Source organism: Neomonachus schauinslandi, chromosome 10 (assembly GCF_002201575.2).
Source record: "Neomonachus schauinslandi chromosome 10, ASM220157v2, whole genome shotgun sequence".
Classification (NCBI taxonomy): domain Eukaryota; kingdom Metazoa; phylum Chordata; class Mammalia; order Carnivora; family Phocidae; genus Neomonachus; species Neomonachus schauinslandi.
Window position 1 is genome coordinate 21,597,935 of NC_058412.1, and position 23,603 is coordinate 21,621,537.

Sequence of the window (23,603 nt, forward strand, 5' to 3'; positions counted from 1 at the left end):
CTTTTCTGAGGTCATCTGACTACTTCCCCCAAACTTGATTGTACTCCCATACACTCCAAGACTATGGTTTGCCTATTTCTCATTGCTGGGGTCTGTCTTTGGTTAGGAGGCAGTACTGCATTCCCTATGAGTCTGCAGCATCCCGCAAGAGGACTCTAACAAGAGAAGATATAACAATACATTACAGTACTTGGGTTTTAAACACCTCCTATATAAAGATTTGAAATAAAGTAGCCAGACATGTTTAATAAGTCAACAATGTGACAGTATCATGAAGGACCAAAAATCATGACGTGTAAAGAATGGTTAAAGTAACTGAAGATATTTAATCTACAGAAGAAAAGACTTGGGAAACACATGATAGCTATTTTTAAATATACTTAAAAAGGCAATCACAGGGAAAAATGACTAGATTTCCTAATACCCATGGTGAAATTTATAGAAGTATACTCTTTGACTTGATATAAAGGAAGATTTTTTTAAAACATGACTGCCTAGGAGTGTTCAAGTAGGGTCAGACGACCAGTGATTGGGAATATTTCATAAGCAGGAGCAAGTAAGATCTGAGCCACTGTTCTCCTGGTAGGGTGTTTGTGGTGTTCCTCAGTTAAAGAAGTTTAACTGTAAGCAGCTTCAGTCCAATAAATTACTATCACCCCTCCTGGGCATGTGTGTTGGTTACTCTAAAGAGGAAGTTGAGAAGGCAGTAATACTGGATCCTGGAATATAGTCACACAGGAGCCTTCATGCGGATACCCTCTCCAGTTCTCCAAACACCCACTCACGTGTGGTCTCAAAAACACCCAGTACCTTTACTTAGTTTTACCCACTTCACAATATGCTCAATATGAGCTATTTGACTTCCAAGCCTAGGTCAGGCCTGAGTGTTACTCATGAGCCATAGCTGTAGGCTGAGGAGCCTTGAGAGTTTCTGGAGGGATAGCCCCCCCGCCCGCAGGGGGCTGTGATGACAGAAGTCTGTGGAAGGAGAGGTATCTAAGGAGTCCTGGCAAGGCAGATCTAAAGGTCCAGGTCTGGCAGCATCACTATCCATGAAGACCCCAGTTCCTATGGCTCTGTGCATGGGGGGCCATTTGTTCCTGGCAGATTTCATTCCAAAGGTCCTGTGTGGACCACGACTAGGGACCGGGCAAAAGGCGATGGCTGGTTGGAGGGAAGCCAGGCCCTTTAATTGGGGAGGACGGCTGGAACATAGCACTGAAGTGGGCTCGACTCTCAAGCTGCATACGGTGGCCCAGGGGTGAGGTGAGTCCACGGACAAAATGGATCCGAACCAGCCCAGACTGTCCCCCAGATACCAGCCATCCATAGGAATCCAGGTTTGGGCTGAAGCGGACCTGAGAAGAGAATTGAAAGCAAGAGAGATGTTCACAGTTGGTGCTTTAGGGTGAATCCTAGTTGTAAGAAGGGGAGAAAAAGGGCAACAATCTGAAAGGATAGGATCATGATGGGGTGAGAGAGGCAGGAAAGAGGTAGGTCTATCATGCTCTGGAGGATCAGGTTGCCAGAGCGGTCTTCCTTCCTTCCCTCTGCTACCTTTTCATCCCCCGTTTCATTGATCGTAGCTTCAGAGCTGGGAGGAAATGAGAGTGAAGAAGGGTGGAGAAGATGAGAGACAAGGTTTTTACCTTGTGAATAGCCTCTAGCTGCAGCCGGTCCAGGCAGAGCTGCGAATGACCCTCTCCTTCCTGCATGCGCAGCATTGGCTCCCTATGGAGGAGATCGTGGAAGGAACCCTGGGGAGGAGGGAGAAAGCCAGCTTCTCAGTCTTGCATCTTTGTGCTGCAACTCCTTACAATGCCCTACTGTACCAGGACTAAAATTTTCTTTTTTAAAATGCCACACCCATTCTCCTGGCCTCAATTTACCAAATCTGTGTCTTGAAAGAGCAAGTAGTGATGGTTGACAGTTTCAGCGTAAGTTCGAGCTTTAGGAGGGTTGGGGGCCTCAGATGAAGTAGAAGAATGGTCTCGACCTTCAGGACTGTCCTGATACGGCATCAGATCTGCTTTATATATAGGCTAGAAAGGAGACCATGAGATTAGGTCCTATAATACTGGAGACAGAATAAAAGAGAAAATTGATGGGGCGCCTGGGTGGTTCAGTCGGTTAAGCGTCCGACTCTTGATCTCAGCTCAGGTCTTGATCTCAGGGTCGTGAGTTCAAGCCCTGCGTTGGGCTCCACGCTGGGCATGGAGCCTACTTAAAAAAAAAAAAAAAAAAAAAAAGGAGAGAGAGAAAATTGGTTTTGGGCAAGAAAGACTTAAAGACGGAAGAAGGTAGTATGTTTAAACACATGCACAGATGCACTAGGGTAGGGAAGATGATGTACAACTTTGTGCTAAGACTTCCAGGGACAATATCAGGTCTGGGAGACCTAATCCAAATTTACAGTTCTAACTTAGGAGGTCATGTGGATTAGGACCCAACAGATGGTGCTACCATTAAATATTCATATACGTACGAATCTTCTCTCTACAGGTCGCTTGACATTTATTGGGTTCAGTGCCATATCAGGCAGTATGGCTGCAATGAGCTCCCCGGATATATCTCCTGCGGCTATTGTCCCAAGCCAGTCGGATCCTGAAAGACTCTAATAAGAAGAGACAGATTTCTTTCATTCATTCATTCACTCATACTGTTTCCGTTCTGTGAGCTGGAAACAGCCGCACAGTCTGAAGTGGAAGACACACAGAAAAACAAAAATGAGTTTATCGGATGGAGGGATGGGGTCACTGGGGGATGGACATTAAGGAGGGCACATAATGTAATGAGCACTGGGTGTTATATAAAACTGATGAATCACTGAACCCTACCTCTGAAACTAATAATACATTATATGTTAATTAGTTGAATTTAAATTTAAAAAAAAAAAGGGTTTATCCTAACATTTATCCCTGATGATACAGTTACCATACATCTATCTACTTCTATGCAAAACTACTGCCTCTTCCCAACCACCAGGAGGTGAGTAAAGGAATCGTTTTCCTGTGTAACGAAGATGGGCTCACCCAGACAGTGCCTTTTCGAGGAGCAGTGAAATAGGCCTTGAAACCAAGGTAACCAGCATCGATATAATGAATCCCACAAAGTCCATAACTGTAAGAGAAAGACAAAATAAAACTTTCTTTTCTCCAAAACAGCATTCATTTCCCTTTCCCAATTCCTTCCAGAATTCAAATTACCTCAATGAAACAACTCTCACCCCTCCTCACCCCACACTATCTGGCACACTTTGCACCCCAACCCTTAGGGCCTGTCCCTAGAGCTCCTCCCATCTGCATCCTGCCGTACGAGGCATAGCAGTTGTCCTGAGCCACAGTGACACCATTGTAGGGAAGCAGCCAGGCCAGCTCTGTACTCAAGAAGCGCTTGATAGAGTTTATGGGTTCATACGGTCGTCGAAGGTCCCAGAATTTTATTTTGCGGTCACTCCCCGCAGAGACGAGGAAATGACTGTGGAAAGAGGGTATAAGAGGGAGAAGATCAAATCTGAGCAAGTCTCGGAGCACCGGCCTTCCCGGGCCTCACCTCCCACCCCACAGCTCTCCTGTCCTGTACCTGTTAGCTTTGCACCACTGAAGGGTACGCACAGCCTGGTCATGGGCTAGGAAACACTGGAAGGGGTAGAGCTTCAAGGAGCCGTCAGAGAGCCGTATCCGCTGCAGGGGTGAGTTAGTCGGAAGGTTCCAGAAAACCACCATGCCTGAGACAGGGATAGAATGTATAGGTATTAGAGGCAAGTTCTCTCTCCTTTTGCTCTAATATCTTTCTCTGGGCTCCTAGGAACTTTGCCTTTTACCCTCAGATGTGACCCCCTTATGAAAGGATATAGGGATCATGATTAGCTAGCCAACATTCCCTCCGTGGTATTTTAGCTCCAACTCTCATCAACAAAAAATAGCTCAGTCTGGGACTTGTGGTTGAAAGATAGACTGAATACACCCAATAGCCTCTATTCCCTACTAAATAGAAACAAAGGGATTTATTTATTTATTTCTTAAAGATTTTATTTATTTATTTGACAGGCAGAGACACAGCGAGAGAGGGAACACAAGCAGGGGGAGTGGGAGAGGGAGAAGCAGTTTCCCAATGCGGGGCTAGATCCCAGGACCCTGGGATCATGACCTGAACCGAAGGCAGACGCTTAACGACTGAGCCACTCAGGCACCCCAAAGGGATTTTTTTTTTTAAAGCATAAACCCTCTAGGACAAGGGTTGGCGAACTACAGCCCTTGGGCCAATACAGCCTGCTGCCTGCTTTGGTAAATAGTCTGACTGGAACAGTGACACCCATTCGTTTACCTAATGTATGGCTACCTTCATCACTCAATGGCAGAGCTGAGTAGTTCCAATGGTCAAACAGCCCACAAGGCATAAAATATTCATTATCTGCACCTTTAGAGAAACGTCTGCCAACTCTGCTCTAAGACAGAGAGAACAGGCAAGGAGCCAAAAGCAACAAGATGCAGAGAAACAGAAAACAAATGAACAAATAGGAACTAACTCTGCTGACCCAAAACAAGCTGCCCCCTGACCAGGCCGGCAGAGGAGGGTATCAAAAGCATAACATTGATAAAAATAAAAGACAAATTAAAGAACAGTAAGAATTTATTTTTTTTAAAGATTTTATTTATTTGAGAGAGAGAGAGCATGAGTGGGGTGGGGGGAGAAGCAGACTCCTTGCCGAGCAGGGAGCCCGATGCGGGACTCGATCCCAGGACCCCAGGATCATGACCTGAACCGAAGGCAGATGCTTAACCGACCGAGCCACCCAGGCGCCCCAACAGTAAAAATTTAATAAACAATAGCTGGGGAAACTATTTGTAGCTAAAAACTCAGGAAATGTAGCACCTATGAACCTTTCTTGGAAAAGCTTATTGGCAGCAAACTCGAGCTGAGTCGTATCGGTCACGTAGCAACAAGAGCAGACTGAGAGGGACAGACCGGTGGACATGTGTGATCATTTCAATGCAGAATTGTAACTCGGGGAATTAGGACAGCAAGACAGCATCAAGAATGATGCACCCTGATGATGTAAGAATCACCGCACCAAAGGAAACACACATAAAAGACAGAGAAGGACAGGAAGAAGCGTGAGAGTGCTAATTTCCTGACCTCCTGGGGCAAGACTACTGAGGAGGTCTAACCGTGAAATTGTCGCCTGTGGACTTCAACTACCGGAATCCTCTTTATCTATGATCCTTTTCCCTCCCCTTTTAAACCTTAAGTGTATCTTTAAGGAACTAACATCTCTGTGGTGAAGGAACATTTATGGGGAGCTTAGCCCATCTCTCAGTTTCAATTCAGTCTTTCTCTTTTATAAAAATTAAACTGTAATTAAATTTCACACATTTTCATTTAAAATAGCTTATGTAGGGGCACTTGGCTGGCTCAGTCGGTGGAGCATGCGACTCTTGACCTCGGGGTTGTGAGTTCAAGCCCCACGTTGGCTGTGATTACTTAAAAATAAAATCTTTAAAATAGCTTATATAGTATAATCCCATCACTATAGAATGCTCTCTCTCACCATCTGATCTTTTTATCTTTATATATGCATAGAGAACTCCATGAAATGATGTTCATCCCCTCTTTTTGTTTTTAAAGATTTTATTGAGAGAGAGCACGAGCGAGTGAGAGCATGAGCTGGGGGGAGGGGCAGAGGGAGAGGAAGAAGCAGACTCCCTACTGAGCAGGGAGCCCGATGCAGGGCTCGATCCCAGGACCTCGAAATCATGACTGAGCCAAAGGCAGACGCTTAACCTACTGAGCCACCCAGGTGCCCCTGTTCATTTGTTCTTAACTATGTTTTTCTGAGTAGAAAAATTCTAGTGACTTTTTTCTTTCTTCTTTGTATTTTTTTTACATTGCTTAAACATAATGTCCAGCATTGAACCAAAAAGGAAACCACCACCAAAAAACAAGCATATATAAAGTTTTGTTTTTTTACCATTATAGTAGCCAGCAGCCAGGTGGTGATGGGGCCGGGTGGGCATCCAGGCCAGGCTAAGGCACTGACCGCACTCAGAGGGGTCCGAAGCTTGCATAGACCCTACCTGAAGGGTTGCCACACATTGTACCTGCAGGGACAGAAGAGCCGGGACTAGGGTTAGGGATACTTACCATTTGCAACAAAGGCTCAAATCAGTGTTTAATTCCGCAGACGGGGAGAGGCAGAAGGAGACTCACTGTGGAATCAGAAAGGGAGGCTCGAGAAGATGGAGCCTTGGCTAAGGTAGCAGGTTCCTCACTCACCTTATAGATGGCGGGCTTCATTGCATCTGTGAGGGAAGAAGAGCAGTAACTGATGCTCTGGGAACAGAGGACTGACGTCCTGCCCTGCCTTGCTCTTAGATCAGCCCCCCTGATCTGACAATGACCTTCCCTGACAGCTATCTTTCTTCCAGCACATTGATGAATCTACCTCTACCTGCCCCCATCTTCTTTTTCCCCCATGTTGTACTTGAGTGTGTCCTTCCTCCTATCAGAATGGCTAATTGTTCCACTCCGCTCCCTCCCCACCCTCTCTCACCTTTTCCAGAACTTCGCTCATTTGGTTATCTTTCCTTTCTCCTGAATGATCCACTTTCTCTCTCCTTACTGGGTCATTCTCATATTCAGACATAAACATGCACTACAGTCTTTTAACTAAATGAAACAAACACACAAACCAAACCCTTCCTTTCCCCCTTATTCACCTCCAGCACCACCCTCATCTATGTGTTCTTCACAGCCAATCTACTTGAAAGAATTATCCATGCATCTGTCTTCACTTCCTCACTGCCTATTTGCTCCTCAGCCCACTCCTCTGCCAGACCACCAAATATGGGATTTCTCGGGGCTCAAACCTGGGTGCCCTCTTCCTTACATACTCAGTACAGCTGAAAAACAAATTTGACAAACGGGAGATGCCTCTCGTTAACCCCTTCCTCTTCTGGCTCATCTTCAGCTCTACATTCTCTCCCTCTCTTCCCAACAGAGACTGTGTTTATGTGTACGTGGCAGTTAGGACAGGAGAGGTCAAGCACAGGACTGGGGGAAGGAGAAGAGTATGGCAGGGGAGATCAGCCTTAGCAGTTCTTTACACAGCCAATCAGCTGTGGCAGCAGGAGGGGAGAGCCTGAGAGCACAGAGCAGGGAAAGGGGGAGAAGGGGAGTGGGCTGAAAGAGCCCAGTGATAAGACTGCAGGAGAGAGTACCCCTTGCAGGCTGCTAAAGAGAGAGGTTGAGGACAAGAGGTGTGAAGTCAGAGTGAGTGGGGTGCTAAGTGAGGCTCTGTCCCAGAGGCTGGGCCGGGAGGACTTTCAGGAGAGATGGACAGGCCAGCTATGGTAGCACCACGCCCCCTGGGCTACTGTGCTACTCACCTGGGGACTGCTGAGCCAGCAGGGCCTCCGGATGGGGCAGACTGAACAGCAGCACCTTCCCGTCGGAGCAGGCAAGAGCCAAGAGGCCCAACCTGGGCAGGAGAGGAGCCTAGAGGGGGAGACCAGATCTGTGCTGAGGCTTGCCGCCTTCAGGGCTTCTTAGAAAACTTTTGAGGTTCTGGTCCCTGGAAATGACAGGGATTTGCTGGGAAGACTCCATCCTCCGCTCTCTGTCAACTCTGGGAACTCATAGGGCCTCTCTGTTCTGCCTGTGAGTCCTAAGGCATCCCACAACCAACACGGAGGTACCTTCCGAGGGGTGCCTGGAAGTTCCCATGCTCCACTGGGGCAGAACTTGAGGTCCCAGATGCAGCCGTGGTCACAAGCAATCCCATAGACAAAGTGAGCCCTGTTGCCAGGACTGAGGAGAGAAAGTATATGGGGCAAATGGGCAGGGAGAAGGGGCCGAGGGCCGCCAGAGCCTGTGCTCCACCCCATCTCATCCAGGCCCCCCAACTCCCCTCCCCAGCTTCCCTGCCCAGGTTATCTCCTCCTCAACCACACTCCCATGGCAGCGCCCCAGCCCCACCTCACCAGCTTTCCTGTTGCAAGGTCCCAAGGCCCCAGACTTGGAGCAGCCCAGGACCCGAATGAAGCTGGCTCAGTGGGTGTGTCTCATTCATGTCAGGGCTGGAGAAAAGGGCCACATACTGCGAAGCTGCCGCCCCCTCTGGCACCGGACACCAGTCCAGAGCCCAGAGGGGCCCCCCCCGTGAAGAAGGACACATCCCAGCGCTCTGGGTGTGCTGTGATCGAGCTAAATCTAAAGAAAAATCAAAGATGGGATGAAGAAAGGAATTAACAAAAGGTATTAAGGACTTCAGTAGGTGAATGGATAAATTAACATCCAAACAATGGAATATTATTTGGCACTAAAAAGAAATGACCTATCAAACCATGAAAAGGCATGGAGGAACCTTAAATGCGTATCATTAAGTGAAAGAAGCCCACCCCAAAAGGCTACACACTGTGTGATCCCAACTATGGGACATTTTGGAAAAGGCAAAACTATAAAGACATCAAAAGATCCGTGATAGCGACGGGTTAGAGGGGAGGGCAGGATGAGCGGTTAGAGCACAGAGGATTTTTAGGGCAGTGAAACTACTCTGTATGGTATCCTAACAATAGAGACAGGTCACTACACATTTGTCCAAACCCACAGAAAGCACAACACCGAAAGTGACCCCTAATGTAACTTATGGACTTCGAGGGCTGCTGTGTCAGTAGCGGGTCATCAACTGTCACACACGTGCCCTCTGGTGGGGGATGTTGATAACAGGGGAGGATGTGTGCATGTGGAGGAGGGGACGGGCGTATATGGGAGATCTCTGCACCTTCCTCTTAGTTTTGCTGTGAACCTAAAACTGCTCCAAAAAAATTAAGTCTTTAAAAAAAAGAAAAGGTAATGAGGACAGAATGGGAGCTCCAGCTGGCGCCGGTATGAACTGGCCTAAGCAGGGGCCAGAATAGCAAGAAGGTCTATGGGTGAGAACAGTCCCGAGCACCATCTGTATCTGCCTCCTTTCCTTCCAAAGCCTGTCTAGCTCTAGTTCACCTTCAAAGAGGAGAGGCTGTGCGTTCTGGTCTACTACAGTGTTCTCTCCAGGGCCAGTCTGTCTGGGTCTATCTGAGCAGATGTGACCTGGTAAACTGGCCCTCCATCTCCCTCACTTCCCTCAGTCTGGCCAGCAGTGATGAGCACTGCAAATTAGAGCGGGTTAACCAGATCTAGCCAGGACTCCTACCTTGGGACCCCCTGGAACAGCATCAGGGGAAGAACAGGGCCAATCTGTCATCCCTCTCAATACTCATTTTTTCTATTTCTATCTCCTAGAATCAGAAACAGATACGCAATCTTCACCTGTTTATTCGGTAGAGTGTGCCGTCCTCAGGAAGTCCTTCACGCTGGACAGAAAACAGTGGAGACTTCTCTTCCTGGGGCAGGTAGGGAGCTGCCTCACTGGTGGCGGGGAAGACAACAGTGTGAGTTTGGAAGTTTCACCCATCCCAGGATTCCCTGTCGCCCTCCTGTCTTTAGGGGTGTCACCCCTTCCCAGCTTCAGAATCTCTCTTTAACTTACAGTTCAGATAACAAGTGCCACTTCCAGGCCAACGGAATCCATTCTGCAAACTCCCAGTATGAATGCTTCTGCTCTCGGCTGGAGGAACAGAAGAAGCATTAATGAAGGAAAAGAGAAATTCTAGAGCAGCGCTGTCCAGTAAACCTTTCTACAATGATGGAAGTGATCTATCATCTGTGCTGACAGATACACTAGCCACTCACTCCACGTAGCTACTGGGCACTTGAAATGTGGCTAGTGTAACTGAGAGACTGGACTTTTAATTTTAATTAACTTTAAATTACATTTAAATGGCCAAACACAGCTAGAGGCTACTATGTTGGACAGCACAGCTCTGGAGCTCTCGCCTTTGGAGCAGTGCCTTTTAGTTATGAATGTCTTCAGTGTCCTGCCCTGGGAGTGCCCTCTTTCCCATGGCCCCACTTCTAGATGGTCCTTTGCACACCACCACCTTCTCATCCCCAGCCCCCTTCCTCAAGTCTCACAGGTCCTTGGTGAGATGGAGGCACTTCCAAACAGGAGCCATGATGTGATTTGGTAAGCCATTGGGAGCCATTCCCCGGCAGTGTGGCTTCTGCTTCTGAGGAGCAAATGGGAAAAAAGTATAAGGGAGAGAATTTTATAGATAAGATAAAGTCCCCAGAAGGCAGCTTTCCCAGCTTCTACTTTTCTTGGCACTGCTTCCTCTCTAGCTGACCTATCAGCATCTTAAAAGACTGATGTTTCCGCCATTACAATGACTTCTCCACCTTCTGCTCCCACTCCTCCATCAGAACTGCAAAGCCTGTTACGTATTTTCTGTTCACCTTCCTCGGCGTCTCCAAGGCATTTGGTTCAGAGGACTCCCATTTGCTTCCTGAAACCCCTGCCCCATGGGATAGCGTCTCCTTATTCTTCCTGCCTCTCTGATATTCCCCCACCGGCACTCCCTCCTCTGACAGGTTTGGGTAATGATAGTGTTTCCCAGAGTCCCTCTGTCTTCTCCTCAGCCCTCTATACATATACTCTCATCCCATGTCCACGGCTTTGACTACCATCGTTGACTTCTTAGTAAATGTAAACTTTACCCAGTTTTAGCTTTCCTACAAATTCTAGACTTTTACAGTGTGGTGCCAACCCATATTATAGAGCCTAAGGCAAAAGGAAAATCAGTAATACAGTTCCTGTTTTTATTTAAAACTTTGATATTTTGTTCACCATAAATTTGTTGCATTTCTTTTTAAGATTTTATTTATTTGAGAGAGAGAGTGCGAGACAGAGAGCACGAACGGGGGAAGGGGCAGAGGGAGAGGGAGAGGGAGAAGCAGACTCCCCACTGAGCAGGGAGCCCAATCTGGGGCTTGATCCCAGGACCCCAGGATCATGACCTGAGCCTAAGGCAGATGCTTGGCCGCCCGAGCCATGGAGGCGCCCTGCATTACCTTTATTTGTTAAAATGTTGCATCAAAATATTTATCTTGATTACTGAGGGGTTTGGTGTTCCCTTAAATGTTGCGCTTGAGACAAGGAAGGCACACGTCCATGCACATGACTGGCAACCAGACATCTCCAGTAGGACAGCTCATGGCACACAGGCACCTCCAACTCAGCATGTCAGAAAATGAGCCCATCACCTCCCCTGCTCACCCTCACTCCTCCCCTGCTCCCACCGTTCCTCTGTCCCGAAGTCTAGCACTTAAGAGCACCATCTAAGCTAGAAACTCCTACTCCTTCCTTTCCAGCAACTGCCAAGTGCCGCTAACTCTCTAAAATGTCTCTTGCACCTGCCCCCCACCTTGGCTTGCTTCACAGCCTGATCCAGGCTCTCCCTATCATGACCTGGATAACCAAAGCTATTTTCTGACTGTCCACTGCAGACTGACCTATCGTCCTAACTGATCACGTTATTTTTCTACTTAAAAACCTTTGTTGCACAGAGTTTCTGTGATGATGAAAATGTTTTGGAAATGGGTAACAGTGATGGCTGCACAACACTAGGAATGGCCTAATGCCACTCAGTTGTATTTTTTTGTGGGGGGGGGGGAGCAGAGGGAGAGGGGAGAGAGAATCTCAAGCAGGCTCCACGCCTAGCATGGAGCCTGACACGGGGCTCGATCTCACAACCGTGAGATCATGACCTGCGCCAAAATCAAGAGTTGGATGCTCAATGGACTGAGCCACCCCGGCACCCCCAAAATAATTTACATTTTTAAATGGCAAATTTTATGTTATGTATATTTTATCACAATTCAATAAACATACAAACACCTGTGTTGGCTCCTACCAGTCTGTCCTTCCATCCTCTCAAGTTTAATCCCCCGCCCCCGCCCCTGCTGGTCCCACAGGGCATTTCTATACCTTTGGGAACTTGCTGAGAGCTCTCAACAGCTCTGCCTGCTTTAGTGCCCTGTCCTGGGAATTCCCAGGAAAACCACTCTCTCTGGCAAACTCCTGTTCACCTTTCAAGACCTAGCCCAGCTATCACTTGTCTGTGAAGCCCCAGCAGTTCACTGCCCTCCTCGACACGCCAAAAGCATTTGGTTCCCTCCTGGTGAAGCCCTCATCACACAGTGGAGTCTGTGAGGCAGGAGGCTGTCTTAGTCATGTGCGTTTCCTAGTGCAGAGGAGGTACTCGATAGCTGAATGAGTAACCTCATGCACTTACACGCCCAGCCCCCGCCTGCTCAGCTGTTTTTTCATTTCTTCGTTTACTTATTTTGGCCATCAGTTAGTTACTAGGCCAAAGCTTTCCGCTAGGGCACCCTGCAGACCCCCCTAACAATCCCTCTACCTCTCCGTTCGCTTTCTTGTTCACTCAGATTACCCCTGAAGTGGATCCTCGTGGGGTGCTTTGAGGCACCACAGGCTCAGGGTCAGAGGAGCTCTCACTTGGGCCCTCGCTTTCATCTCCATCTTCAGCCTCAACCTGGAGAACGAAGTCTTCATCCCGTGCAGTGTCATCTTCTTCTTCTCCACCTTGACAGGCTGCCTGCTGCCGGTTTTTCTTCGGTTTGGCAGGGCTGCTCACCTTGGGGCTCTCAGGACAGGACACTGGAGCGGGCAGGGCCGTTGAGAGCTCTTCAGCCAGTTCCTGAAGGTACAGAAGTGCCCTGCGGGACAGGGCAGAGTCAGAGCCATACTCACAAACACTTAATTGAGAACCCACTTTTCCAGACACTTGACCGATTATCTCACTGGATCTGCCCAGTGACCCTGTGAAGCAGCTATTCATTTCCCCTCCCCCTTTGATAAAGAACCAGAGATTTAGGGAAGTTAAGGGACTTGGCCAAGAGAGGACTCAGATCACATATGTGGAATCTGAACCCAGGTCAGCCAACTCCAAGTCCAAGGCACTTGCACTCTACCACAGTTAGAGAACAGTAAGAGCCCAGAGAAGAATGGAAGGGCACACAGAGACCAACAGATACTGGGCGGGGAAAATCACAATGAAGACCTGGAGGAAACTGAAAAATGTGACAGAATACAAGGCACAGAAAGCAATCTCCTGGACAAACTCAGCAACAGATAAAAAAGTTGCTGTGGTAAGAGCTAGAAGATGGCTCAAGTCCCCAGAACCCAGACGCTACCCCCCGCTTACCTGACAACTCGTCACAGCCTCTCAGCTCTCCAACATCTGCCCCCGCCAACCCTTCACCCCGACCGCCCTCCACCAAGGTGCGCCCCACAATCCTTACACTTGGGCAGCCCTTCGGCGGGGTCGTTCCCCAGGAGGGGTCTCAAAGTCCTCAGGGGGCCTCTTTGGAGGTGGAGACTCTGGCTGATCTAGGTCTTTGGACAACTTCAGCAGTAGCAGCTCTGCCTTGGACCTTCGACCTCGTTTCTTAGGCATGGGGGCGGACAGAGGGTTGGATTGATCTAAGAGACCAGGAACCAGAGGGGCTGATGGAGGATTAGGTTGTTGGGGCCTTTTGGGGCCTTTCCGTGTGCTACCACCTCTCTTCCGGCCAGGCTTTGAGGCCCTAGGCTTTGAGACCTTTGACATCTCTGAAGAAAGATCTGTAGAGAAGAATATGGGTGAGATGAAACCAGAGTTCAAACCTCTGTGGAATAGATTATACCATACCCAGGTCGGTAAGATCCTGTGAGCTCACCTTGCTCTCTTTCATCTTAAGCTAAGCATGGGGAGATAAAAATAGGAAAGGACAAGGTACATACCTTGCTGTTCAAGTCTGGAGAGGCTTTCTTGTTCTGCAGGGAGCCTCCTCTCATCAAGAGAATCCTCAAATCCAGGCAAAGGTGTAGGTAAAGACATCTCTATGGAAGCCTCAGCACTAGTTGTTTCTGAAGAGGCCCTGACATCAAGCTGATTTAGCACCTCTTGTCCAGGAGAGACTACCACAGTCATGTTCCCCACGGGGCCGGCCTCCCCCAGGGCAACACAGCCGACCCCGCAGGTATCCATCAGCACCCCCTAAAATGGCTGCCCCTGCATAGAGACATACACATGAGTAGAAGGCAAAAGGTATTTGCACTGGCTCAGATTTTTCTACTTTCCTATCTTTTCTCCTCCCATCCCACCCACTGCCCACCCCCCAGCCAGAAACCCAATCACTCCCTGATCACTCATTCATACAGCAATAATTACTAAGCATCTTCTATGTCAGGCACCGTTCTAGGAACTGGTAACATGACAATAAGCAAGACAGACAAGATCCCTGCCCTCATGGAACTTACACACTAGCAGAGCTAGCGATAAACAGATTATAAGAAAGCTACCATTTATTTATTAAATGCTTACTATGTGCCAAGCATTATATTCTTCAGCCAGTTTATTTTTTTTTAATTTTTTTTTTTTTTAAGATTTTATTTATTTGCGAGAGAGAGAATGAGAGACAGAGAGCACGAGAGGGAGGAGGGTCAGAGGAAGAAGCAGACTCTCCACCCAGCAGGGAGCCCGATGCGGGACTCGATCCCGGGACTCCAGGATCATGACCTGAGCCGAAGGCAGTCGCTTAACCGACTGAGCCACCCAGGCGCCCTCTTCAGCCAGTTTAATTTAAAGCTCTTAAGTTTACTCGTAAGGATAATGCAGTGAATGGACAATTATTCAACTTCTTTCCTTAAAACCCAATGAAATGAATCACCGTCTTCCCCTCAAAAAATAAAAAGAGAGGATGAAAAAATCTTCCTAAACCTCCTAGGAACAGACTGCAAAGAATAGCTGCCGAGGGGTGGCTGGGTGATGGACACTGGGGAGGGTATGTGTTGTGGTGAGCGCTGAGTGTTGTGTAAGGCTGATGAATCACAGAACTGTACCCCTGAAATAAATAAATTATATGTTAATAAATAAATAAATAAAAATAGCTGCTGATACATAAAATTTAGACCAAATTGAAGGAGGATGCCTAGAGCTAATATCCATCTTTGTGAATACTAGTCAAGGAATAGATTTATTTAATAATAAGTAAGAGTTCTCTAGTGCCCTGCCATTAATCTTTTACTTGAATAGGGGAGGTGGATGGCTAGGAGATAATTAAGGAACATCCTACCACATTAAGAGACCTTTCCCACATTGAAGAATGGACTAAAAAACTGTCATGAATCTTTTTTTTTTTTTTTTTTGAGAAAAAGAGAGAGAGAGAGGACTCATGCATACACCAGAGCAGGGGAGGGGCAGAAGGAGAGGGAGAGTCTCAAGCAGACTCCTGCTGAGCACAGAGCCTGAAGCAGAGCCCAAGGCAGGGCCCGATCCCATGACCCTGAGATCATGACCTGAGCCAAAACCATGAGTCAGTCACTTAACCGACTGAGTAACCCCAGCGCCCCTCTTCATTCTTTTTTTCCAAACCCAGAAAATCATTTGTGCAACCATGGGCAAAAGTAAACTGACAGAGATAAACAAAACACTGAACACCAAACCAAAAAGCTGAGCAACACAGAACTCTGCAAGGGCCCAGTTTTTGGCCAGAACAATCTGCCTGTCTATGACAAAAGCGAAATAGCTCAAATCTCAGGAAGGAATCCCCCATAGATCTGTATATGCCTTAAGGATGTTTAACAGAACCAAAAGTAGTATACGATGTTGCTTCCAAAATGCCTAGTGGGCCACAGGAACCAGAAGGAATTGTTTTAAAGGCTACAGAGTAAGAGACTGAGATAAAAGAAACACAAAAGAAAAAACCTACAAGATGACATAAGATATGACTATAACAATAACCAAAGATCAATTCATCCATTAATAAAAAAAAAAGAATAAAGATTTGATTTAAAAGCCAAACTATATCCTTTGAAAGAGATGTCTAAAACAAAGGAACTCAAAGAGTTGGAAGTCAAAAGATATAAAAATATATAGGGCAAATGTAGGCACAAAGAAAACAGGAGTTTTGTTAACAACAAAGCTGAATTCAGGGGAAAAAGTATTAAATGGGACAAAAAGGGAATACTTGATAATAAATAAAACTTCAAATTATATAAAAGATAAATGTCATGAACTCTTAAGACATCAAATGACATAGCATCAAAACAAAGCAAAATCTTCAGGAAATACAAGAACTACTTTTTTTTTTTAATTAATTTATTTAAGACTTTATTTGTCAGAGAGAGAGAGAGAGCATAAGCAGGGGGAGCTGCAGGCAGAGGGAGAGGGAGAAGCGGGCTCCCTGCTCAGGGACTCAATCCCAGGACCCTGGGATCATGACCTGAGCTGAAGGCAGACGCTTAACCGACTGAGCCACCCAGGCGTCCCAAGAACTACTTCTTTTAACCACTGACAGATCAAGTAGATAAGGACAGAGAAGGCATGAATAAAATGATTATTTGACCTCTCTGTTGGTCAAGGTTGAGCACATAGAACAGAATCCTCTCTAGCCAGTTCAGCTAAAAGGGATTTACTACTGGATATTACATGCATGGTTCACATCAGTGGTTCCTAAAGCATGGTCCTGGCAGCATCAGCATCACTTGGTAATTTGTTAAAATGCAGATTTCCAGTCCTATCCCAGACCTACTGAATCAGAAACTCTGGGATGGGGCCAGCACTTTTTGTCTTCACAAAGCCCTTCAGATTATTTGGATGCACATGCAAGTTTGAGAACCACCTGCAAGCAGGATCACTGGGAGGGTTGGGGGTGAGGAGGGACAGTTTAGGAACAAGGGCTGGTCAAAATGGGAAGTTGTCTGGCAGCTGCTGGTTCAAGAACCACAGGACCTCTCCTACGCCATGATGAGGAGGCACCTGCGAATCAAGAAGTTCCTGCCACAGCTGATGGCTCCATGAACTGCCTTGCACTGATCAGAAAGTGACCTGACTCAAGAGCGAAGACCCTTCTCGGCTCCCAGGTCAACAATCATACCCCTGCCACAATCTGAACTGGCAAAATGTATGGCCTGCCTCTCTCCTCTCTAAACTCGGGTCCAAATTTGAGAGCACATTTGACTGGCAAGACCTATCATATTCAAAATCTTGGATGGAAAAAAATTCCAGGAATTGAAATTTCTAGCTTTCCAGGCTCTCAAGTGGAGGTTTTTTCCTTCTCTCACATCCCACTGACCACACTGTAGAAGGTGGGATCAGTGTCTTGTCAGTTCCTCTCCGAATGCACTTGTAGACCAGCAGTCCTCCCTATCTTGTAAAAACTGTTCCTTTGAAGTCCGTAACATTCAGCTAACCCATTGCTACTCACTCACTGTAATACACTGGACCTTGTCTCACAAATCCTTTTAACCTCCGAAATCACAAAGACATCCTACTATCTGATCACAACCTCCCATCATTATAGCTAGATTGCTCAACTACTATCACTTTATCTATTCTTCAACCATATCAAGCCACCATCATTGATCTCTCCAGTTTCTCCCGGTGTTGGCCACATCCAATCTACCTTAGATTCCTTTATTTTAATCAGACTTTTGTTGATATTATGAAGTTCCTTTCTTGTCTTTTTGTTCCACAGGACTGGCAAAATTTAAGCCCTGGATGAACCAACCATCCTTTTTCTCTACGCATGCATCTAAGCTGCCAGAGTGCTAGCAATCACACTTTCTCTCGTCAGCCCCCACATTCCCTCACCCCCAACCTCTGATCCTCTGGTTCTCAGCAGATGATTTTGCCTCTGATTTCCGAAACAAAACCCAAAGCCATTATGTGGGACAGACTTCGATGTCTGGTCAAGGAGCCTAACATTCCCTGCATCTGAACCCCTCATCTACTTTCTAAGCCCAACTTCCACTTGTGTTCTAGCTCTACTCCCCCATCTCTTAAGGACACTGGAATTGTTTAGCCTTTTCTTTTACATTGGTTGTTTCCAAACTGCATTTAAATGTCTCTAATTCTCATCTTAACACACACACAACAATCCTTCAACCCACATTCCTCCTCCCTCTCACAGTCAAACTTTTAAAGAACTGTCTGCCCTTGATGTTTTAATTACCCTGCTTCATTTTGACTAGAATATTGCCCTCCAACTCATCACTGAGGCTGAAGTCATCAATAATTGCTGGGTCAACTAATGCAATGGGCACTTCTCAGTCTCATTTAACTTGATCTCTCAGCAGCACGATCGCTACTGACCACACCTTTCTCGGAACATTCTCTTTTCTTCAGAGGCAGTTTAAGTGCAATGAAATTTTAGATTTTTACAAAATTTTCCTCGATCTTTTACAGCTGTCTCACTCACACCTATTTGGCAGCCTCTTTGTTCCTTGGCAAATGTACCTCTTTTTTCTTTCCAAAGCATTCAACTTGGTTTGCTTTCTTTTCTTTTTTAGAATTGTTTTTATAAAACTTTTAGTTGACACAAAATACTTGTAAATACATGTAGAATGTAAAGAATAACAAAGTACCTATTTATCTGCCACATTTCAACAAAGTTTTAATAGCAGTAACTCTTTCATACTCAAATTTCTTTAAAATTTAAACATATATCACAATTATATAAATATAATGACAAGTTAACTGACATAAAAAATGTTGAGAACCATTACAATGACTCTTGGCAAGCATTCAACTCAATCAGTGGAGAGAGAATGACCAGGCCTATAGGAGAAAAGCCTATAGGCTTCAAGCATTCAGTGTGCCATGGGCATCAGTCTGTACACTCTACAGAGGAAACGGGGAATGTCAGTTAACACGGGGAGCTAGTTAAATAGGTATCAGTTAAGAGAACTTCTATGTATGCCTTAAAGATTTTCCACATCAGCTCTTTTTCGCCGCCATCCTGCTCTGCATGGCTGGCTGCTTCTCACCATGTCTTCTCACAAGACTTTCAGAATCAAGCGATTCCTGGCCAAGAAACAAAAGCAGAATCGTCCCATTCCCCAGTGGATTCGGATGAAAACTGGTAATAAGATCAGGTACAACTCCAAGAGGAGGCACTGGAGGAGAACCAAGCTGGGTCTGTAAGGCGTCACCCATCATGAGATGACACACTTAATTGGCACACATATTTAATTAAGCTGCATGAAGATCATGTGTTCTATCATTCTGTAAACATCCTTCCTACCTGGTCGTAGACTTGTCTTATCATGGAAATGATTTTCTCTGTGACTACACCTCCACACCAGTAGGTTGGTTCAGTAATAAATGCGAGACCTTTCCCCCCAAAAAAAAAAAAAAAAAAGATTTTCCACATCAGTACACACACACACAGACAGACAGACACACACACACACATATATATCTCATTCTTCCTAGTTACTATCAAGTGTTCCTTAGAATTATAATTGTACCCATTTTACCACACCCTTGCTAGTCTTTAATTTTTGCCAATCTAATGCATGAAAGAATTCTTCCCTATTGTATTTATTTGCATTGTCCTGATAATGATTGAGGTTAGCAACTTCTTTTTATCTGTTGGACATCTATGTATCTATCTATCTAGCTATCTATATGTATTTTTTTTTAAGATTTGAGAGAGCGAGCGAGCAAGCGCACAAGCATGAGGGGGAGAGGGAGAGAGAATCTCAAGCAGACTCCTTGCTCAGTGTGGAGCACCACATGGGGCTCAATCTCCCAACACTCAAATCAGGACCTGAGCTGAAACCAAAAGTCAGTCACTTAAATGACTGTGCCACCCAGGCGCCTGGAACATCTATATACATTTTTTTTAAAGATTTTATTTCTTTGTCTGAGAGAGAGAGCATGAGCACAAGCAGGAGGAGCAGCAGGCAGAGGGAGAAGCAGGCTTCCTGCTGAGCAAGGAGCCCAATGTGGGACTAGATCCCAGGACCCTGGGATCATGACCTAAGCCAAAGGCTGTCAGACACTTAACCAACTGAGCCACCCAGGGACCCCCATTTTTTAAAAAAGATTTATTTCTTTGTCAGAGAGGGGGGGGGGGACATCTGTATTTTTTAATGAATTGCCTGTACATATAATTTGCCCATACCTCTACAGGACAAATCAATCTTTTTTGATCTGTGGAGCTGTTATTTTTGTTGCAAATACTTTGTTTCTACTTTTTAAAAAAGATTTATTTATTATTTTAGAGGGGGGAGGGGCAGAGAAAGAGGGAGAGGGAATCTCAAGCTGACTCTTCACTGAGCTTGGAGCCATACCGAAGGCTCCAGACAATACCCCGAGATCATGACCTAAGCTGAAATCAAGAGTTGGACACAACCGACTGAGCCACCCAGGCGCCCCACTTTGTTTTTACTTTTTAAAAAACTTTGTTTATAATGTTTCTTGCTAAACTGAAGTTATATTTTCTGAGTTAAATTTCTCAATCTTTTCCTTTATGAGTTGTTTTGTGTCTTAAAGGGCCATTTCCTACCCTAATATAAACATATCCTATTTTCTTCTAATACTTTTTCTAGTTTGAATCTTAAATGTAACTTTTTTTTTTTTTTTAAGATTTTATTTATTCATTTGAGAGAGAGAGAGAGAGAGCACAAGCAGGGGGAGTAGCAGGCAGAGGGAGAAACAGGCTCCCTGTTGAGCAGGGACCCTGACCGGGGATCATGACCTGAGACGCTTAACTGAGCCACCCAGGTGCCCTTAAATGTAGCTCTTCAGTCCATGTGGAATTCTATTATAAGAGAAATGGGTATTTATGTACTTCATATCTGTCTCACTTGGAAGTTTCCTAAGGATCTTGGGGCGCCTGGGTGGCTCAGTTGTTAAGCATCTGCCTTCGGCTCAGATCATGATCCCAGGGTCCTGGGATTGAGCCCTGCATCGGGCTCCCTGCTCAGCGGGAAGCCTGCTTCTCCCTCTCCCACTCCCCCTGCTTGTGTTCCCTCTCTAGCTGTGTCTCTCTCTGTCAAATAAATGAATAAAATCTTTAAAAAAAAAAAAAGTTTCAAAAGGATCTTGCCTGATTCACTATTGAATCTAGAACCTGGTACATGGTTAAGTGCAATAATTAAAACTTTGTTGATTTAACGACTAACTTCTCAAGCTGCAAAAAATCCCTTTAAGGATTCACTCCTGTAGAAGGCAGCAGCAGGGTATGGTGGTCAATTTCCATTTATGATTTCACAATACAAATTCTAGACACAAGTAAAGGAAGGAATGTTTAATAAATTCGTGCTAGAGTTTACAGAAGTTTCTTTCTTTCTTTCTTTCTTTTTTAAGATTTATTTGACAGAGAGACAGCGGGAGAGGGAACTCACAAGCAGGGGGAGTGGGAGAGGGAGAAGCAGGCTCCCCGCGGAGCAGAGAGCCCGATGCGGGGCTCGATCCCAAGACCCCGAGATCATGACCCGAGCGAAGGCAGACGCCCAACGACTGAGCCACCCAGGAGCCTCTCCCTCTATATATTTTTTAAGATTTTATTATTTATTTGACAGAGAGACACAGCGAGAGAGGGAACACAAGCAGGGGGAGTGGGAGAGGGAGAAGGAGGCTTCCCCGCGGAGCAGGGAGCCCGATGTGGGGCTCGATCCTAAGACCCTGGGACCATGACCAGAGCCGAAGGCAGCCGCTTAACTGACTGAGCCATCCAGCGCCCCGAGTTTATATAAGTTTACATCTGCACCTCAACTTGTTTGCAATACTGCTTCAAGGCTGCCAGGATTTCCCCAGTCAAGGAAAATAATTAGTTAACACAGTTCCTAAAGTATGGAATTACTTTAAACACACTGGTCTAATACACTATTTCCCAAAGTGTTCCTATAGTGCAGCTGGTGCTATGCAGGATGATTTTAGTGATACAAAAATGAACTTTATTTAACTGTATTTATTTTAACTTGTATGAAAAACTCTAGCCCATAGGGGCGCCAGGGTGGCTCAGTCATTTAAGCCTCAGACTCTTGATTTCTGCTCAGGTCGTGATCTCAGGGTCGTGAGACCGAGCTCTGGAATCCGGCTCCCCGCTGGGCTTGCAGCCAGCTTAAGATTCCCTACTCCCTCTACCCCTCCCCCACACTCCCCTCCGCGCGCGCGCGCGCTCTCTCAAAACAAAAACAAAAAAACTTTAGCCCATGAAACCCACGGTTTCATCTGTCTTGCTTGGATTGAAACTAAAGCACTTAAACTTGAAAAACAAACCAATTTAAAGAAAACTATTAAGAAAATAATAGTACATTAGATAATAAGGGATGGCAAAAAGTAACCAAAGGAACAGGAATGGCTTAAGTTTGTTTAACAATATGCCGCTAGGGCGAACAGGCTTCGTCATACACACTACACCTCTCTAACAAAGTGAGTTACTACGGGTGGGGCTGAAGTCGCCTCCTCCGCCTTCCCCAGCAGACAGCCTACTTGCCGCGGGATAAAAGCACCAGAAGGGAAACATAACTGGCCCTTGGCTGCGCCAATGGGGTTGGAGCGCGCGGGGCACAACCCCGGGGTTAGAAGAACCTCATGTAGGAAGAGGCTGGGACACAGCCGAATGAGGAGGCTAACCCGCTACCACTCTAAGAGTGATCGCCTGCCCTTTCTCAGTCATGGGTGTGGGGGTAGCTTCCACCACTAGCCTGCGTTGGGAGCGAGCCCTGAGTTTTCTGAGGCTCAGAACTACTGTAGGTTCGCTGAGTCCGAGGGATGCAATGTAAGCAGCGCCGCGGCCGGGACACAGGATGCCGTGTTACCGCACCGCGTCGGGGAAGAAGGCAAGAGCCGTGATTAGCAGGGATGAGGGATGTCTGGTTGCACTACAGAGGAGGTGGGGAGTGTGATAGTTTCTGTAGCAGCGCGGGGACTGCAGGTCGCGATGCTATGCAGAGAAGGAACAGCGGGGTCGGGAGTTGGTTCCCAATATCTTAGTGCTATGGGAAAAGGAGGAGGAGGAGTAATCGTGGGGCCCCCGCTCACCCCGCTGCGGTACACTCACCCTCACCAAAGTCCTTCCGGAAGTCCAAGTTCGAAGATGGCGCCGCCTGTCTGGTCGCGGTTTTATGACGAAATCTGGTAGCTACTCTTTATTGACCCCCCTCCCCCCATCCCCCTACCGCCAATGCACAAGGCAAACACGTGAGTTTCGTGGGTACTTTGGCCCGAAGACATTCTCTCAGACTGTGTATTCCATAATGCAGTGCGGCGAGAGTCCCGCGCCCTTTCAGAGCGGGCGAGGCTCCCGGGCTTTACCCGCGCCGGGGACGCTGCGTGGCCTTCTGGGAATTGCAGTGTCAAGAAAGGAAGATTGACGCCTGCGCGGTGACGGCCGTCGCGCCCCGCGGCTTCCCACGGGGCCTGTATGCGAGCCTCGAGTGTAGGGCGCGCGTAGGCCTAGTCGCCGCTGAAGCCTGCCTAACGGTCAAGGCTACCGGCTGTGTAGCGGACAGGGCCTGGCTGGAGTGAGAATAACTACTCCGGCGCCGTCCGAGCTGAGGACACAGACTGAGAGACAGAGGAAGCCTAGCCGCAGGCTGTCAGAGGATGACTGGGGCCTCCGCCGCGGGCGGCCACTCATGAAGCCAAGGATGGGCGCTACAAAAACACAAACGGGGTTGGGAAAAGGACACGGAAGGGAAACCAGTAGAAAAGCCTGGCGTGGGGACGCAACACTGTGATGAGCCTCAAGCTTGGCCCCTGGCCTTGGCTGGGCATAGGCCTTGCCCCACTCCCTCCCTGGGAGATGGGATGCGGGTGGGCAAAGAACATAACAAATTTCTGCCCTTTCCTGAGACATTTAAAACCATATAAACTTTACAGGTCTCCGCATATTAACTAGGAGAGTTCAGGATGTATACATAG

The 23,603-nt window shown here is 46.8% G+C and overlaps 2 protein-coding genes across 2 annotated transcripts; one reads left to right on the top strand and one right to left on the bottom strand.

Annotated features, from left to right (window-relative positions):
* Positions 1–310: 310 nt before the first annotated feature.
* Positions 311–22,835, bottom strand: GTF3C2 (general transcription factor IIIC subunit 2). The gene is given in 20 exon segments (XM_021697427.2): positions 311–1,358; positions 1,650–1,757; positions 1,890–2,042; positions 2,486–2,614; positions 3,033–3,120; positions 3,316–3,477; positions 3,583–3,727; positions 5,972–6,101; positions 6,277–6,302; positions 7,389–7,497; positions 7,698–7,809; positions 7,983–8,158; positions 8,160–8,211; positions 9,310–9,408; positions 9,530–9,607; positions 10,015–10,109; positions 12,333–12,618; positions 13,204–13,525; positions 13,685–13,955; positions 22,741–22,835. Coding segments are annotated over 19 exon segments (2,736 nt in total). The 5' UTR covers positions 13,932–13,955; positions 22,741–22,835; the 3' UTR covers positions 311–1,139.
* On the top strand, positions 18,689–18,937 carry LOC110587234 (60S ribosomal protein L39). Its single transcript, XM_021697428.2, has one exon. It carries the CDS (start codon positions 18,714–18,716, stop codon positions 18,867–18,869), a length of 156 nt encoding a protein of 51 aa, XP_021553103.1. The 5' UTR covers positions 18,689–18,713; the 3' UTR covers positions 18,870–18,937.
* Positions 22,836–23,603: the final 768 nt, after the last annotated feature.